The sequence below is a fragment of the Dromaius novaehollandiae genome, chromosome 2 (assembly GCF_036370855.1).
Source record: "Dromaius novaehollandiae isolate bDroNov1 chromosome 2, bDroNov1.hap1, whole genome shotgun sequence".
NCBI classification, from domain to species: domain Eukaryota; kingdom Metazoa; phylum Chordata; class Aves; order Casuariiformes; family Dromaiidae; genus Dromaius; species Dromaius novaehollandiae.
Window position 1 is genome coordinate 57,173,747 of NC_088099.1, and position 19,090 is coordinate 57,192,836.

The following is a 19,090-nucleotide window of genomic DNA, read 5'->3' on the forward strand; positions in this document are numbered from 1 at the left end:
GTGAAGAGAGAGACAAGTAGGGCAGGCTTAGGAAACCAGAGGAAAAAATGTGAGTTCTTTCTTTGTGTGGAATGCCCTTCTCTAGTTTGCTAAGTGGGGGCATTCAGCATGCATTACTCCAGTGCATGAAATTTACATTTTTTATTTTGACTGTTTGCTTTCACTGGAAGAGAGTGCAAAGTAGGCAAATAGTTTCAGAGTGTGTGGTCTGTGTGATTTATATTACTGCTCAGAACTACCACTGACCAGATTTTTTGGTCTTGTTCCCATTTGTTACAGTGTAATTAAATATTAAGTTATTATTAAAGGATTGTGTTCTTCCCTTGAAAGAAAAAAGAATGCATGTATTTCATGGCACTGTGGTACAGCTGACGTTTAATTCAAGCATAGAAAAGGTGAGCCAAGTTTGTCCCCTCTGAAAGGGACGTATCTGTTCCGGATCTGAAGCAAAAGTGAGCATCTCCTACTCTATCAAACTCCAGCTCCCAAATAGTGTTGGAGAAAGAAAATCGGCATATGCTGTGGATACATTTGGCTGGCAGGAGAACAGTGCCTGTGCGTAAATCAGTTCAACCCTGAATACATCGCCTTCTTTCTAATTGCAGCCTTTATGTTGAGACTAGAGAACACTTGCCCTGAAAAGACCTTTTCTTTGAATCAAATATGTTGGAAAAGTCAAAGTGTAAATGAAGGCAAATTATGCTATAAATTAAAAGTAACACTGTAATTTTTTTTTGTGGTTCCAAATCTGCAAGAGAGCAGCTTTTCTCTGTGAGCACACCCATTAATACCGTTAATACCACTTCAAGCATATAATTGGATACCCATGCACGGTCCCATGGTGTTTGGGTGGTTGTTCACTGATTCTATAAATTCATGAGGGGACTGCTGGAAATGGGAAGGTGGAGGGGAGAGGGAGAAGTGGCATATGAAAATGGATCTCCTTTTAAGTGCTGGTAATGTGTTTTTGAAGCTTCTTTTGAAAAGATGGTCTTAGTTTTTTCTGTTTTTATGTATAAAGATTTCTCAGGCAGGTGTCTTTGTTCTGCACTGTACCCAGCTGGTCTGAAAGAACCAAGCAATCAAAGCTACTTGCTCCCAGTCTTGGCAAGGAGCTTAGAGGATTGTTCTAGCAGTGCTCTCAGATGATATTAAACAAGTTGTGCTGACATACATGTCCTGTACAGAAATATTCTATAAAAAGATGTCATCTTTCCAAAATCTTAAGCAAGCTGCTTCATGGTGCTAGTTGGAGCAGTCAGCCTGTTGCTCAGTAAAACCAACAAGAGTTAGAAGGCACTTGAAAGTTGCTACCCTTCAGGCCCTGGTACAGAACCCAGTAATCCATAGTGGCTCTCTGCAAGTCCTCAGCTGATCCCCTTATGCTCCATCATTGGATGCTTGTAGAGATACTACCATTCAACTTCACTGAACCAAATGACAGTGCTATGTTGCAAGACACTTCAGATATGAGGGCATCTAACATCAGCCATTCCCATGGATAAGAGATTGTAGGGATCTTCACAGATCCCAACTGTTACTCACGTAGAAACATCGGATGAGAAAACTCGTAAACCCAAATATTAGACCCCTTTCACCATACCTGATTTCATATAAATCTTTCTCCAGTGAGAAAGCCTGGAGGCTTTCAAATATTTGGACCATTGACTATGCCATTTTCAGTAAAATGGCTAATATGGTAACTATTAATGGGAATAATCAGTCACTTGTTCAGATAATTAAATCTACTAACCTCTCCTAAACATGGACTAATCCTCCGATCTCAAAAACCCAATGCTTTGTTCTGATGGTCTCTCCAAATGGTGTTTGGCCTCCAAATTCTCTTTCCTGGAAATAGTCTCTGGAGGAGAAGGGACATTGTTTCTGCCTGGATGTCATTTGCATCCTTTATATTTGACCTTCAGATCAAAGCCTGGAGTGCAGACAATCCTTGTGGCACTGGGTGGCTATCTCCTAATAGTGATGACTGGATGCTATATTTCAGTGTTTGCAAGATTTGCCCTGCCTGTAGTTGCTGAGACTGGAACATGAAGTGCCATCATCATGTCCTGCTTTAGATTTAGATTTTGGAGGTGGATTGAAAAGTGGCTGAACTGTCAGACTCAAAGGATTTTATCAGTGACATTAACTCCAGCTGGAGGCTAGTCATTAGTGTGTGACTAGGTGCATGCCAAGGGTTGATACTGGGACCAGTACTGTTTAACATCTTTGTTAATGGCTTGGACGATGGGACATAGTGCATGTACCCCCAGCAAGTTTGAAGGGCATATAAACTGGGAGGAGTGGCTGATGCACCAGATAGTTGTGCTGCCGTTCAGAGGGACCTTGGCAGGCTGGAGGGCTGGGCAGAGAGGAATCTCATGAAATTCAAAACAAGGAAATGCAAAATCCTGCGCATAGCGGGGAATAGCTCCGGGTACCAGTACAGCCTGGAGGCTGACTGGCTGAAAGCAGCTTAGCAGAGAAGGACCTGGGGTCCTGGTGGACAACAAATTGAACATGAGCCAGCAATGCGCCTCGTGGCAAAGAGGGCCTACAATATCGTGAGCTGCATTAGGAACAGCGTTACCAGCAGGTTGAAGGTACTCAGGCCTGATGAGGCCACCCCTGGAGTGCTGGGTCTAGTTCTGGGCTCCCCAGTACAAAAAAGACATGGAACTGCTGGAGCGAGTCCAGCAAAGGGCAACAAAGATCAGTAAGAGCACCTTTTACATGAGAAGAGGGTGAGGGAACTGGGATTGTTCAGCCTGCAGGAAAGAAGGCTCAGGGGGATCTTATCAATGTGTATAAATATCTGAAGGGAGGGTGTGAAGAAGGTGGAGCCAGACTCCTCTTAGTGGTATCCAGTGAAAGGTCAAGAGCCGATGGGCAAAAATTGGAATACAGGGGATTCCACTTAAACATAAGAATAAACGTTTTTACTGCGAGGGTGGTCAAACACTGAACAGGTTGCCTAGAAAGGTTGTGGAGTCTCCATCCTTGGAGATATTCGAAATCAAACTGGACATATCCCTGAGCAACCTGCTGTAGTAATACCCTATTTTGAGCAGGCCAGGTTGGACCAGATGATCTCCAGAGGCCCCTTCCAACCTCAACTGTTCTGTGACTGTGTGCTAATGCAATTGTGCAGTGCATTAATCCTTCTTCTCCAAGAGTAGCTAGAGAAAGGAATTTTGCTGCTTCTTCCCCCAAACAGCAGAATCTGCCATAGTTTTTTCCCTTTTCCTCACTTCCAGAATATGTGATATCCCTTGGGAGAACATGCCTTTGAGTTACATAAGAATGGAAAGAACCAGCATATGTACGTAGCAGCAGATGTTCTGGTTGCTTTGATTTCTGTGTCTTGGTATGGATGTGATTCCAGTCTTGGAAACTGACTAGGACTTTTGATCATGTTATTGGAACCGGCATGTCTTTGGACATGGATCCCCTGCATTTTGCAATTTTGTTTGAGGCATCAACATGCGTATGAAACATTTGCAAAGATATTTACATATGAGTGATGATTGTCATAATATTTATTGGTTTAAAATTCATGACGTGGGCAGAAAATACAAGAGGTTGATATAGTCTTTCTTTTAAACCATTAAAACTGAAAAATTTTGGAAGATTATTGACATAGAGCAGCACAACCACTGTCTAGTTTGGCCTCAGATTATCTCAGTAAGTCTTCATTTGCTCTGACAATGAACCGCGGTTAAATTTGTCCTGTGTCTTGTCCATAAAGTCTATATAGCGTGATTGAGGAATAATTGTAAACCGTTTAGAACATTTTTGAAGATGGATAGAGTTTATATTCTAGGTGTTGGAGAAGGTTAAAATGGTTTTGGCACATGAAGTACCTCAGGTATACACAGTGTTTTAGGATCAGTTCCAGAAAAGTGCTGCATCTTAAGGAGGTCCTGTAGCCCTGTTAGTGGGAGATGTTGATGCCTGTACGCTGAATCTTGAGATCTAGCTTTGAACATGTATATGTTAATGTAACGTACTATGTGTCTTTCAGTGTGAATTTACAGATGACCTTAGAAACCCCTACGCCTCTCAGACCATGCTGAAAAACTGTGCCTTTGGATGCTACAGAGTCTGTCTCTGCTTTTTCTCTGAGTAAGAAGTGAAGTAATTTTTTGTCTAGTTTTCATCAATTTTTATGTTTCTTGTCTTCACCAAGTATATGCATTAGTGCTCAGGATACCACATGTGAGTAGTAGTTTAAATCATGCTCATGCTGTCAAGAGCCTTATCAGAAGACCTAATTCTTCAGAGAAAGGGGAGGGGAAAAAAGACTTTTGCCTTGTATGTGTAGTGCCTTTTATTGCGCTAACGTGAGATGATTTGATGTGATGGACAGCAGTTTATCAAAACAAAATCTCATTAAAGTCTGTCTGCACTTTGCCCTGACTCTCCTTTGTATAATAAGATTGTGAAGCTTTCTGTGACCAGACAATAACCTGTGGTAACCTGTAGTGTGTGTACATTTATGGGTGATGAATAAAACCATTGTTATCGCCCTTAAATGTTGGCATCAGTACTGTGCTAATAGCATTTACAAGTTTATGCTCTATCAGCAGCAATGACTGGCAAATAATCAGCTGTTTTGTGATGGGAAGCTTAGAATAGCAGCCAAAGACATTTGAGCTAAGCTTCATGGAAAAAGACACTGCTGCATTTATTATGATACTGTTTTTGTTGTGTGAGGATGACATGATTGTTGTTTTAGCTTTTTAGACATACAGTGCAATTAAGAATAATCAGTTTTCCCACACATTCCCCAAAGCAACTGAAGCACAAATTCTAATAACTGGGGCCTTAAATTTCAAGTGACTTCCGCTGCTGTGTTGGCAGCCCACGGGTACAGATGCATGTTTCATAGTGCTATGCAGCTATTGTGTGATTGCGGTCTTCTTACAGAGAAGTGAGTCTTGAAATCAGTTGTGGATAAAGAGTAAACTGTTTAAAATTTGCCCATAATGCCAGTTAAAATGTATTTTGGAGTATGGGGGAAGAGGATCTGTATGTATGTACATATGACTATCCTGAGGGGTTTGCAATCTGTAACAGATATCCAGACTAGAAGTTTAAAAGAATGTGTAAAAGAATTTGTAATTAGTGTTCACTGGAAGCAGTAGGTGGTCCTACCAAAAAACAGTTTTATTGTGTTACATAAGCACACAGATATCTGTCGTGTTTACCCCTTTATTTGTGTGAAATGTGTGTGGCTGCTTTGAGAATCTGGAGCACCAGCACAGATTGATTGGGATTTGGACAGAAGTATTAAGGAAATACATCTTGCCTGTAGCTAAAGGTAGTAAGTTTATACTGGCAGTTTCAGGTCATAAGTATTCCTACTGAAAGCCAGATTATTGTTGAAATTTTTGTTCTGAAAAAGAAATGTCTTACATAGTCTTAGATTAGGCTCTGTCATGTTTGTTTTAGACAAAATTGCATGAACAAATATATCTAAAAAGTTTATTTTCTCTGAAGTCACATGCAACTTTCTTTTCTGTATTCTTTTCCCCAAATTTTTCTGTGCTCATTGCTTTCCTCAGTGTGAGTATGCAATACCTATATATTATGCATGCTTTTAGACTTTTACTGTTTTGGGGCCAAGTCAATGGGATTTTTTTTGCATGCTTGGGACTAAATGTTTGCTGAGTTTGATCTTCTGTTGGTTAAGAATTTCAGACCCAAGTGGTTAATTAAATGTCTTAATTCCAAAACTTTATCCTTGACTGGTAGTATTTATCAGGAAATGATTTTTTTAGAGAAACATAGAGATGGAGAACAAATTATATTCTAAATATGATGTGGTTACTTGCATTTCAGTGCACATAATTTTGCACATACAGTTTTAAAGCTTTGAATATACCAGATAGTAAAGTATTCCTGCCATGGATGTAGTTGTAACTATGAAAAGCTGCAAGTAAAGATAGCATATTCCTCCTGTTTGTGAAGGAGAATAAGCCACAGTGGTGGAGAATGATTTTTTATTATTAGACCTTAATCACATCAGGGCTTATATTTGTGTGTTATTTTACTAAAATGTATAATAAAAATTCATACCTTTAGTTCAGGCCCTGATAGCTCACGAGAAAACTGATTTCTGAGAATGCAAGATGAAATTTACTCTCTGCAGGAAACTAGGGTCAGGCGTAGTCACCATCAGTGCACTAGCCAGTGCTGGCCATTTGCACTGGAGTCAGATAAATAGTGAAAGAGTCTTTCTTGGCTGCTTGTGAAAACTGTATTTGCAGCACATGTGACTGAAAGGCCAGTTCCACACCCTCGTGTTAGGGAGAGGTGTAGCAGAGAGAGGAATCTATATGCATTATCCCATTTTAGAAGATGTCTCAACATAATGGTAAAAGTCTCGGATCATGCCAATAACAGATTTTCTTGGTTCCATCCAGTGAAATGTTCGGTTCAGCATGACATGTGCCATTAAGGCCACTGTAAGGAAGTTAAAAGATGAATATTGAAAACTGGAAAAGAAGATAGTTCCATTTTCTCCAAGAGATCAGTCAAGAACACTCACTAAGAAAATAGTTTAATCTCTACTTGAGGAGCTTGAAAGATGCAGGCTGTCCCTCCCATCTCTATTAGATTGCCTGCCTGATCCATGCTATTGGGTGTCATAGGGCAGACTGCCTTCAGTTTTTTTCAAGATGTCCAATTTTGTGTATGGAATGAAACAATCATCAGTGTATGGGTTGGATACTGTGATCCCCATTTTTGAGGTGGGCCAGCTGTCTAGAAGGGAAGAGAATTATTCTTACTCTTTCTTATTAGTGAGTGTGAAAATATTTCCTGAAAAGTGGAACAGCTCCAGCAAGGGTGCTAGGGAAGATTTATCTCAGGATACCCTGTAGCTTGTGCCTGTGCCTCAGGATCTGTGAGACTTTAGTGCAGCTCTCTGCTCTCAATCAGGCAACGAGTGAATCTGAATACATAACTTGTAGCAAGTAAGTGTTATCCTGGTAAATCTTCCTCAGGTCCCTGTGAGTGTGGGTCACATTTGCAAATAGTTTCAAGATGCCTCAGGCCATATTTTCAGCAAGTAAACTATTAATGAAAATAAGTTCTCAAGTCTAGAAAAATCAAAAGGGCCACTTTCTTTTAAATTACTGACATTTCCTCCTTGTGGATGACTTTGAGTCACTTTTATTGAACTAGAGATTTAGTTTGAATGAAAATGTTTATTTAAGGAAGGCAGTTGAACTTTATTTACAATGTCTCCACCTGAGATGTGCCCATATTTTGTATTTTAGTCACAGCTTATCACCTATCTTTGTTCTAGGCTTTTAAGACGAAGGATGGCTACATCGTGGTAGGAGCTGGAAACGATCAGCAGTTTGTTACTGTGTGCAAGGTAAGGGTGTTCTAGGCTGACAATACAGCAATACTATAGTTGTATATAGTTCTCTATTCTGACTAGAGAAGTAGTTTCTTGATTGCTTCTTAATTCTCCCTTTTTATGGAAATGAGTAAGACAGTTATGAACATAGTAGATTTAGGGGGTGGATGGTTCTTTTGCCACTTTAATTAGTAGCCTAACGTGTAGTCCTTTGGAACCCTGTTATGTGCTGGTCTGTGCTCACAGGGACACCTGCAGACTTCTTAAAAAAGCAATATTACAGGACTGTGGACCCACTTGACTGTGGTGCAGAGATACGACATTGAAGAACAAAACTTCAAGAGGACTGCTTCTTTTAAAAATCCTGTATCTTCCTTATTTTGGACTCAAGGAACCATGTTCTCTGGCAATTCTGTTTTCACAGAGTACCTTAAAAATTACTAAATGTTTTTGGATTTTTCACATACTCTTTTCCTGTTGTTTTAATACCTGGAATTGCTTTTTCATGACAGTGAATATGTTTTAAAACAGAAGGGATGGTTGTAGTGAAAGAAATGTTCCTGAATAAAGTGTAGCACATGCCAAACAATAGACCCCATTAAAACGTAGGTTGGCACAAGAGAAGTTGTATATGTAGAATTAGACAGCATTTTTTAAAATGAAAGTTCTGCCTTTTACCTACCATTGTGTTTTGGCACTTGGATATTTAGCCTAAATTAATCACAGGCTATATGAGCTGGCAGTCTCAGGAAATTGAGCATTATTTTCCTCCATTCGTACATGTCAAATATTTACTATTTCCATGGATGTTCATAATTAATGACTGGAAAATGTAGTAAGAACACAATGCAGTTGTGATTGCTTGACGCTTTCTTATCTCTTAATGCAGCTGGGGCTACGTATTTCCACCTACCTCTCCCTGGAGGGATCTGCTTTCTTTTGCTTGAATTGGCTTGCTCAGTTGTAAGCAACAAGTTAACCTCTTCAAAATTGGCCAACTCAGCAGTTTTTTAAAGGTGTCCAACCACTATAGTATGGTCATTATATTAATATAAACAAAGATTAATGACTGAGTAAGTGTCTAGCTGCCACACATCTGTTTATTGAAGACCCATTGTCCTGTAAAGGAAGACTGTCTAGAAAGCCCCAGGACAGTGCAGTAAATGTTATCTTGATGCTTTATCACATGAAGAATTATGCACCAAATGCTGGCCATGCTGCCATCCTGGAGGAAGGCACAGCTGAAGATCTGGCTCAACAGGTTCTGACACTGTGATAAGGGCTAGAGGTCACTAAAATTCCTGACCAGCATTCACCTAATTTTAGGGTGTGACTGAGAGATTTACAGTGGAGTCTTGTTGCTACTTACTCCCTCTGTAATCAAAAAGGAGTGAGTGGTACCCCGGAATATGAGGCAGTGCATCTGTGATTTGAGTTGCCTCAGAATCTGAAGAGCCTAAAATGAAGTGAGATGAATACTGGCCCTAGTGTGCAAGCCTCTGTTTTTTTTGTTTCATCTGTAAAAATGTGTTCTGGTATTTCTAGAACTGAAAGTAGGAGGTACAGAACATGGAAAAAAGGGGAGTAAAAAAAAGGAAAAAAAAACAGAAAAATTAATTCAAGTCTTAGGTAATGGTTAGATTTTTCTATGAACTAGTTTTTATATTCGTGTTTAAAAAGAATAGTAGTTTTACCATTATCAAATTATCATAGACATGGATTTGGGCTGCTAAATTGCTGAGAAATTGAGTAATGTAGAAGTCAATGGGAGGCCATGAACACTGTTAAAAATGTTTTGTGTTAAGTTGAAGGTGATTTGCAACTAAAAACATAGTAAAGGGCAAGAGTCAATAAAGTAAGAGGACTGTAATTACAGGAAGGCCCTCAACACCCTAGTGAACCTTTAGTAAATACAGAGAACACTAATTCAAACATTGGAATTGCTATTAGGGAACCTTTTTAAGATGTGTTGGTGCTAAAAATATGGAATGTATGGAAGTTGTTGCCCTGAAGACACATGCTCAAGAGATATAACAGCTGGCTGAAGCTATCAACAATTGCAAACATTCTGCTTCAGCCATATCTTTTCAGACAAGCAGTTAGCAAGCAAGATAGAAAAACTTAAATAATTCTCTGGGATATTTTAAAAACCAGGAAAAACTAACTGTAACTCCTTTGGGGACTTAGATAATTGCTAAAAACTTTGTGACACTACTGGCTGAAACACATTTCGTGGTGATAAAGTATTACAAAAATGCATCCTGAAGTGTGACTGCTTCAGTCTAAGTGGAAATACTGAACAAGAGTCTTCAGAAACTGTGCTTTTGTGTAAAACAAAGGAGAATACAAACAATTTTGCTAGTGTTGGGGGAAAAAATGCAGAGAGCATAAAGTCTGAATGTGCATTCATAGATGTGCACTGTAAATGCCAACTGTACTGTAATTGAGCTTGAAAGAGGGCCTAGGAAAGAAGAACAGCAATTTCATTCCAAATGGTCACAGTGAAATAAAGAAAATAATTTTGGCAGCATGATGCAGAAAGATGAATGGCACATTAATGAATGTCTTCTCAAACACACATTTGTTAGTCACAAAAAATTTTAATGAACATATATAGACATGCGGCCTTAAAACAGATGGGCGTTAAGTTAAAGCTGAAATCAGTAATGTTAATTAAAACAGTATAGTGATCAAGTCCATATGATCATTTTTTGTATAACTCATAAAATGGAACCATAGTTTTCTTATGAATTTCTCAGTTGTTTGAGCTCTCATAAATAAATACTCATGATCATTTATTTTGAACAAGCTTCCATGATTTTTTTCCTAAAGCAGCAATTTGTAAGCTCCAAAATAACAGTGTTACAAAGGGGAAATAATTTTAAGGAGGTACAGATATTACCGTTAAACTTTCAGATAAGAAAAGAAAAATTTCCAAAGCCAGATTGTGATATGAGATGATTTTTCATAGGTGTAAACCTAAAGGAAAAGTAAGTATGCAGTGAACTAAGTGCTGACGGAAGATGCTAGATTCATGTTTTGTGTCACCTTGCAGATAGAAATCTGTAGGAAAGTTATGTAATACAATCATCATTTTAACATAACTATCAATACTTTGGTTTCCATGCTTACTTTTGTCACTGTAGGTGAATATCTGTTTTCCTGATGGTTTTAAGGTGTCAACAGCTACTCACTTGGCAGCTAAGACCATATCCTTATTCACACCAGCAAACTGAGCAGTCACTAAGTGACAGTGACCTTGGTTTGAACCAGTCGGGAGGGGCTTAGTAGAGTTTTAAATTCGAGGCAAATTCAAGAGAGATTGACACCAATCTGTGTATTTTATGTGTTGTAGTAGATAGGTTTACGGATTCAAGGGATGACTGGACAAGTTAATAAAAATGCATTCAGAGTTGCTAAATACATAGAAGCCATCTCCAGCTCAGAAAGGCCTTAATCTAAAGGTGGTTGGGGTTTGAAAGAGTATTAGGGAAGTATCATATATACTGGCCCTGTTGTTGTACTCTTCCTAAGCATCAGCATTCAACCACTGGCTGAGATAGGATGGTGGGCTATAGGAACTTCAGTGTTGAGCTAGTAATGTTTTTCTTATAAGCCATCTTGGAAATGACTCTGTAAAAAAGGTAACATGTTTAAAATGATTGTAAGGGTTAGCATAAGCAAAATGGATTTTGAGTGAGTGTTAGTGAGTAAAAATACATGAAGAATACATGACCATCTTTTTCTTTCTAAGATTCTTTTCTGCCTCCCTTAGTAGCTAATGTTATTGGGATTTTTTTTTTATTAAATTTGGGAAAGATGACTCATTCTGTTTATTTATGTTCTGTATAAATACATTGTGGCACGAATAGATATGTAGTAAATATTGATTGTCCACATGGCTAATCTGTCTCGTAAATGCCACTACAAAACTCCCAGACTCATTCTCCGCATTTAATTCCCTTTATGGTCTAGTTCAAACTGTCTTTGCATGATGGTTAAATTTTTAACATGCCAAGTGGGAGTTACATGTGGAAGATACATTTCTCCTTTCTGGGAGGTTGTACCACGAATTTTCTTTATTAATTCTTTCTCAAGTAATCATAAAGACAAACTATGACATTTCAATAGAAAAACACCTTTTTTTTGTCTTTTTGACAGAAATTGCTCAAATGGAAAAGAAATATTCTTAGACATAGCTTTTCTCAGTCTAGTATAAGTATCGAGTACAGTCATAATTTTTATTCTGTGACATATAAGTCAGTGCAGTATAGTCCCACAGATCTCTCTAGCCTCACGATAATAATTTACAATCTTTAATGTTCTACAATATAACAAGAGTCTTTTTTGGCTAATAGTAAAAGCTATGGACTAAGATTGGGATCTCCAGTTCAATTTCTCTCTTTTTCTGTGCTTGTTATATAACATTGAATAAGTAGCATTGTATTTTCTTAATTTCCTAATCTATATTAAAATACCAATGAGAAGTAGGGTTATATGGAAAGCTATCTTAAATTGATAATGAATTTTCCTAGCTATATAAAAAATCTCCTGCCAAGCACATTTCTTGCCTTTATTTTTACTTAGATCCTGAATTTGCCTGAAGTTAGTAAGGATTCCAGATACAAAACAAATACACTCAGAGTCCAGAACAGAAAAGAACTTATTGAAATATTATCAACTCGGTAAGTTCGTTAAAAAGGATAAATGACATTTAGTCTGTTAATGAAAATGGTCAAGTTCACATCATATGAAAATTTTACTTTAATCTTTTGAGATACTTTATTTTTTAAAAGTATTGAGAACACTTATGTGTATTGTCTTTTGCACACAGACTTACAGGGGCTAGGAAGAAACCAAACCATAGTTTTAAGTTTTCAGAGACCATTTTAACTTATCATCAGTAACTTGAGTTCTAGTGAAACAACCAGAACTTTTTGCTTTTCTGGACCAATGTAACTGCTGGATATAAAATGCTTGCAGCATACTCTGCTTTCCCTGCGACTGAGATTTTTAAGTTTTCACTGACAGTTGCTGTATCCAAGGGAGTTCTGCTTGATGCAGCTCCCTCACTGCTGGTTCTGTTGGCAGTACTCTGTGCCCCAGAATTTGCCTTTTAAAATAAAAGGGCATGTACTTACTATTCTACATGGGAATCATCTTACTAAGTACCTTATGTAAAGTTATCTAAGAGAAAGCTCATCAAGCTTTTATGTGAGATATTAAAATAAGTTATTATCTTCCTCATTCTGTTTGAGAAGACATTATTTCTGTGGAATCCTCCCCTGTTTGATGAAGAGGATGATAAATTCACATCACATAAGAAAAAAATAGCCAGGACCAGCCACATCATGTCTTGCTTTGGCTGAGATTATGAACCTGTCAATGAATCTATGTAAAATTACCCAAAAGTGGCTTCAGCACCACTTCATACTTTTGGGGATGAGCAGCGGAGGCATTATGTCTAGAGCTGTCAATGATTCCAGAGAAGTCATATGATTATTTTGACACTTTAAAGCTGTGGCATGTATGAGTCTTTGTTAACAAGTGTGTAATGATTATTGTTCAGACAGATCGTTTGTTTACTTCGGAGCATTAAGTCAGTTGCCTCCTCATTTCATCTGAGAATGCAGTTTCAGTACTACACCCCTTCCCCTCCTGCCAACTCCACACATTTTTTTAGAGACTGAGAACTGGACTAACCTTGCATTAAAGAATATATAGAGTGATTCTGCCTCTTCCTGTTTCATTGTTCTTTTTGTCTTTGCCTTATCTGTCCATTTTCAGGTATCTTGCTCCTGGTGAAATATTGAAATCCAAGGTGAATTTGCATTTCAAATAATAGTGGTAAAACTATTCATTATAAACTTCTGGAGCTCATCTTTTGCTTCCTATTACAAATGTAATGTGATAGCGTAGAGGAACTCGTTCATCTTATAATTGTTAAGCCCTTAAAAGGGAATAGTTATGTTTTGACCTGCTTTTGAGCTGTGACGTTCTTGAGACTTAGTCTTAGTTTCAAAGTTGATTCATGTAGAGCTGTTACTTGGAGTTTATTTCATTTATGATGGCATTTATCTGACTTACGCTGGTGCCTGTTGTGAGAGTGCTGTTTTGCCATCCACAGATCAATTACTAAACAGCCTTTTGCTTGTTGTTAATTTTGAATGCAGATTTCATAGGTGAAATATTTGAATAAGATGCTAAAGTTCAAGGAACAGTTGTTCTTTGAATGGATCACCTAATTTGTTTTTATACATGTAACTATTAGTTTGTGATCTTATCTCATTGCTGTTTCAGTTACTGCTTTATATCTCCTCTCTGAGTTTATGTCCTGTTCTGTTAGCATCATTTAAGCTGAGTTTCTGTGCAACTTATATGCAAGTGCAGATGCGACTATACGCATGCTCTCGGTATAGACGCTTCCAGTAGTGTTCTGTTATATCATGTTATTATGAATTCATCTGGCATTCAATTTTGAAACACTGACTATAACAAACATCTTTGGCATTCTAGTGGGGGTTGAATGTGTTTCCATGCACATTCCTTGGTAATTTTGCTTTTATCCGCTAATGCACTGTTGTTTGTAAAGTTTAATGTGGTTCATTTTTGATGTAGTTACTTAGAGAATTAAATGAACAGTTTGTCAGTGCTGAAAAATGTCATACTTTGAGAAATGGAAGGAAATTACAAAATAGTAATGACAGAATTTCACTGAAAAAGATCTTAATTAAAATACAGATTTCTTGATAGTATTGCAGGTTCCATAACACAGAAAATCTAGGCTTAAGGTGCATTAGTTGGTAACAAACAGCTCCAGGCCTGCCAGTCTCACTCACTGTATCTAACCTACTGTCCATCCCACAGTGAATTTATGGAGACATTAGCTGGAGCAGCTTAGAAGAACTGTGATTGTTATAACAGTGAGATCTACTATCATCATACCACATTTGCTGTTGAGATGAACCCCTCCTTTGTGTGATGAAAGGCAAAAAGAAACATGAAGTCTTTTAAGGATTTAGTAAAATCTTTTATTTATGTATAGGAATCTGGTGATTCCTGAGTGTTCCTTCCCTTTTCCATATACATAGAAAAACAAATGGGAATTATGGTCCTGCAGTGGAATCATTTGAGAGTGTTGCTGCTGATAAGGCCAGTTGAAAAATTCATGGATATAGTCTATGTCCCAGCATCTCAACAAGTGCTTATGGTGACTATAAGTATATGAGAGGAAACATATATGTTCTGTCTCCTTCTCTTTCCTGTGTCTTCTTTTGGTACCATTTTCAGTTTATACATCCTTCCTGTCCCAGTAAGTTATTGGTATTTTAAAAGCCACTTGTATGATAGAGATTTGGTACTCTACTGTTTCATGCATATATCACTGCTGTTGCACAGCAGATATCTGCACCCTTTCTTTCCAAGCTGTTGACACTATTATAATCTTGTTGAGTTGAGGTCCCTGCCATAGTCTTGGCCAGGCCTCCATTGGCCTGTGTAATTTGTCCCCTTCCTCTACCACAGGAATGTTTGGAGCTATTTCTGTAGGTATGAGTTACCTTTTCCTTTCATATTTTTCTTAAATTTCAAAATGGACTAACTTCAATTCATGAGCCCTTAGGGGCAGGAAGAAGGATTCATAACCTCCTCCTCTTAAGGAAAAGAATTTCCCAGGTTTTATTTAGAGGGAGATGTTTAAACCTACTCAGAGGGTCAGGAATTCCCAGAAGTCCTGAGCATTTAATTCACTGCATGTGTAGAGCTAAAATTTTTGAAAACATCTGAACTCTGAACACCAAGGAGACAGGAGATGCCTTTCATTTGCTAGGGTAAATGTTAAGCAATTGAGATTCTTTGGCCAGAGTTTGATTCTAGAAGTGTGCACAAAGGAAACATTGGTACAATCGGTCAGTGTTCAGGAATGCCAATTTTTTTTTAAAAAGGGCTGTACCTTGGGAATTTTTGACTCAAATGACCTCTAATTTAGATCAATAATTCTACTCACCACCTGCAGTAACTGTAACAGATTTCAAGGCAGTTAGATAAGCATGGGGATTATAGAGCACTTAGAAGAAACTGACCTTTAAACAGAAGAGTTTTCGGAAAGGTGGGAAATGACCTATTCATCACAGTCGGATGTCCTGAGCTGAGTGAGAATACAGGATGGAGATGAATATGACTTGAAAGATAAATATAGCTTGAAACAACAATTCCGAGAGGTGCGAATTGCTCCGTTCCTTTCAGAAAGAGTTTTCTCATCCCTTCTCTCACGTGACAGATCTGAAGAGTGAAGCACATCTATCCTCAGCTCTTCACCCCAGCCTCTGTGTGCTTGCTGTCTGCTTCCAACATCTCAGCTCCCTCTACAGAGACCACATGAAAGAGAGAGAGGAGGGAGGAGGGCAGGCAGGGGAGGATAAATTCACGTACCCCTAGAGATCGTCACATCTCAATAAAAAGGATTGGCGCGTAGACCGCTCTAGAATGATAGGCTTCTTCTGAGAGACCAGCTTCTTACACGAGGCTGAGGGGAGGGAATTACAGGAAACAGTCCTGGACCTTTTGAGAGGGGGAGTGTTTTTCAGTTCCCATCTTCTATGAGGAAACGAGTACAGTGCTGCAAGGACTACTAGGTCATAGTATATGCACAGGGAAGAAGAATATAGGGTATTTTGTACTCCCTTTGCTGCCAATGTTGTTATCCCTTTCCCATCTCTGGTCCTATTCTGCCATGTCCCCTTTTTCCTGTCCCTGTCATCATCTTCCACTTGCTACTGTTCCCCCAACTTCTTATTTCCTCTTTCTCCTCCTGCTGTCAACATTTGCACATCTGCTATGTTTGCTCTACAAAAAAATGGAGTTTCAGTGCCTTCTGAATCGTCCTCTTTACTTCGATGACACTTTCCCCAAATGAAAATGAACCAGAACCCTGACAAAAGCAAATTGCCTCAGAATGGCTCCCTTTCTTGGATGTGTGCCAAGAGTCAAATTTAAAATGACCCAACCTGGGTGGAGGTCAGGTTCAATGGCTACTACAGAGGCCCCTGAGACTCCCAGCTCATGTGAGAACTGACAGACTACAGAGCATTTTGGTTTTTATGTTTCCAGTGTAAACCTCTGGTTTGTGAGTTAGATGTACATCCTTCCAAGAAAACCAAGTTTTAACTGTTGCTCCCTTCCCTCCTCTTTGCACTTTTACCTTTGCTTCCTCTGGAACAGAGTAGTACCAGGCACAGTGTGGGATATTTTTATATATATTTTTTGTATATATACCCCCCCCCCCCATATATAGTGTGTGTAATTTGAGACACATCTGTGCAAAAGCTGGTATAATGCCAGTTTTAAGAGAAGCTGTTCTGGGGAAGGGAGCCGAATCTGTTGACCTCCTTCTTCAAATTACTCTGGAATTTGAATATTAATCCTACCTTGCACCTCAGTAATGCAGACACGTTTTAAGACGTGGTAAATGTGTACTCCAAAGTACTCAGCGAAATTAACCTCTAAATGGAACAGACTGTGTGAAGTTGTATGTGTGCACAGGGGAAGGGGAATAGTAGACATTCCCATAGCCTTTAAAGTGAGGCAGCTAGTATAATGAAAAACACACAAATTCATCATGATTAGTGTTCCTGCAGCTATAGCTAAATGAATCCACATTGTCTAGAGAGCTAAATTATTGTAGACTTAAAATCAGAAGTGTTAGGACTGGAAATGGTGCAAGATGGAGCTTCTGTTCCTACCACTTACATTTTAAAGCCCTTATTCTTGACTGCACCACAGCCACATGTTGCATATATAAGTGTGAGAGGAAAAGAAATGAGCAGGAAGGAAGCACAGAAGAACCTGGTCCTCAGTTAATGAGATCTCTGCTAAATTGTTTCCACCTAATAACAGAGGAGGAGGGCACCTAAGAAGAAAGTGTATTGTAAAAAGTTTAATTTGCCTGATGAGAAGCACTGTTAAATTCACATTTGTTAAGGCACTCGCACTTTCTGTAAATATCCTTGTCCCTCTCTACCTTTTCTTTTCTAAGCTGGGGCCCTTGAGATTGAAGTCATTGATGAGAACTTTACAGAAATGGGCAACTGATTGCCTTCCCCTTCAGCAGGACAAGTAAAGTATCAGAGATCTGAAAGCTGGTTGAGTTCAGCACAGCACAGCTGGTGAGGTTTACTCTTCCCAGTCCTCTACCCTGCCATCAGTGCAGAGGTGGTTAGGCTGTTTGGGCATCAGCTACCAAAATGCCACAGTTTGTTTTAAAATGCTTTGTTTTAAACTCTCATTAGTTTTGTGTTCACTTCTATGTGTGCAACTGAGGGAGACCCAGAATCTCTCAAATACCTGATTTTGGATAGGGTAAGGTAAGGCTTATATTCTCTGCTTTCTTTTTCTCACAGGTTAGTAAACCTCTAAGCATTTTCATATGCAAGTGTGAAGTTCAAGACATTTTCTGTAAAGAAACCTGCTGTCTTTTTTTATGAAAGCATGCATTACTAATTACAAGGCTGCTGAAATCAAGGAAAATTTTTTCATTGTTTTTTTTGAATCAGGCCCCTTGTCAGACCTTACTTCACCTGAATAGTTAAAAAGAAGAAGAGCGACGAAATCAATACAGCTTTCTATTATTCTGAATCTGCTTTTACAGGCACATGTTTACTTAGCTGATTTTCTCTTAATTTCCGCTCCCTCTGTCGTAACTATGGAGGTTATAGTCCCTTTGCTTACCTGAGAAAAGGAGAGGAAGGTTTGGGAAAAGGAGTACATTTTTAACATGTACATGGTCTAACATTTTCTGAATCCAACAAGAACTAGTTCTGGAACATGCTGGATTTTGCTATTCAGGAGTCATAACAAGCATTTATATTTCACAATGTGGGCATATTTTCATCTCTCCTGTACACTGTTCTTTAAAAATTATATATGATTTTAAAACAGCATGGAAAACATCATAAAGGAATATGAATGTGCATTCATGTATAGCACAAAGCCTGCACACAAATGTGAAAATTTATCAGTGTTTATATTTCAAACTCATTACATTAATATTTAAAACATGCAGAAATGTAAAGGAAGTTTCAGGATGGGTTTGTGGTACCTGCACGTATCTGGACTGTACTTTATGTGGCTATTGTTTATAATCTGTTATCTGTGACATCTTTTAAAGTAGCCCACATGTCCATCAGCAAAACATATCACTACAATCAAGTTGACCCCAATGATTTCCAGGGTCCATTGTGGTGTGCTGGGTGATTAATCAGTAACCAAGAAGAGACTAATTTGATGCCAGCATGGAGACACTTGCAGAATATTGAGTAAATACTATAGCAAACATTTTGAAAACTCTAATTGTATATTTACTGTGCACTAAGGGATAGTGATGCATTATTTGAATTTTCAAAATAATTTTTTTCTACAGTTTTATTTTGTATAGTGTCTTCCATACTGTAAGGAACTGCAAAGTTTTTTATACTGAGTTAGCTACCATTAAAGAGTTAATAGCAAAGTGAAAGAAATTGCCTATTAGGAGGCAGAAGAGAAAATATTAGAGATATTTGAAAGTAAATGGACTGTTGGTAAAACAATAAGATGCGAACAGCATGCCACAAACTTGGGTCATGCTAGAAAACACAAGAATGCTATTGTGGATTTTAGCAAGTACACAGGAGAAGGTTTTCTCGATTGACTGTATGTAAAGAATACCCCAAAATCGTAGATGTA

The 19,090-nt window shown here is 38.4% G+C and overlaps 1 protein-coding gene across 3 annotated transcripts in view; it reads left to right on the forward strand.

The window, feature by feature from the left end:
• The window catches only part of SUGCT (succinyl-CoA:glutarate-CoA transferase), a 332,254-nt gene that overhangs the window by 119,864 nt on the left and 193,300 nt on the right, over window positions 1–19,090 (forward strand). For all 3 annotated transcript variants that reach the window (XM_064506601.1, XM_064506602.1, XM_026121394.2), the window contains 2 exons: window positions 7,316–7,387; window positions 11,960–12,057. In XM_064506601.1, coding sequence (XP_064362671.1) covers window positions 7,316–7,387; window positions 11,960–12,057 — 170 coding nt within the window. The remainder of the gene's footprint in view (window positions 1–7,315; window positions 7,388–11,959; window positions 12,058–19,090) is intronic.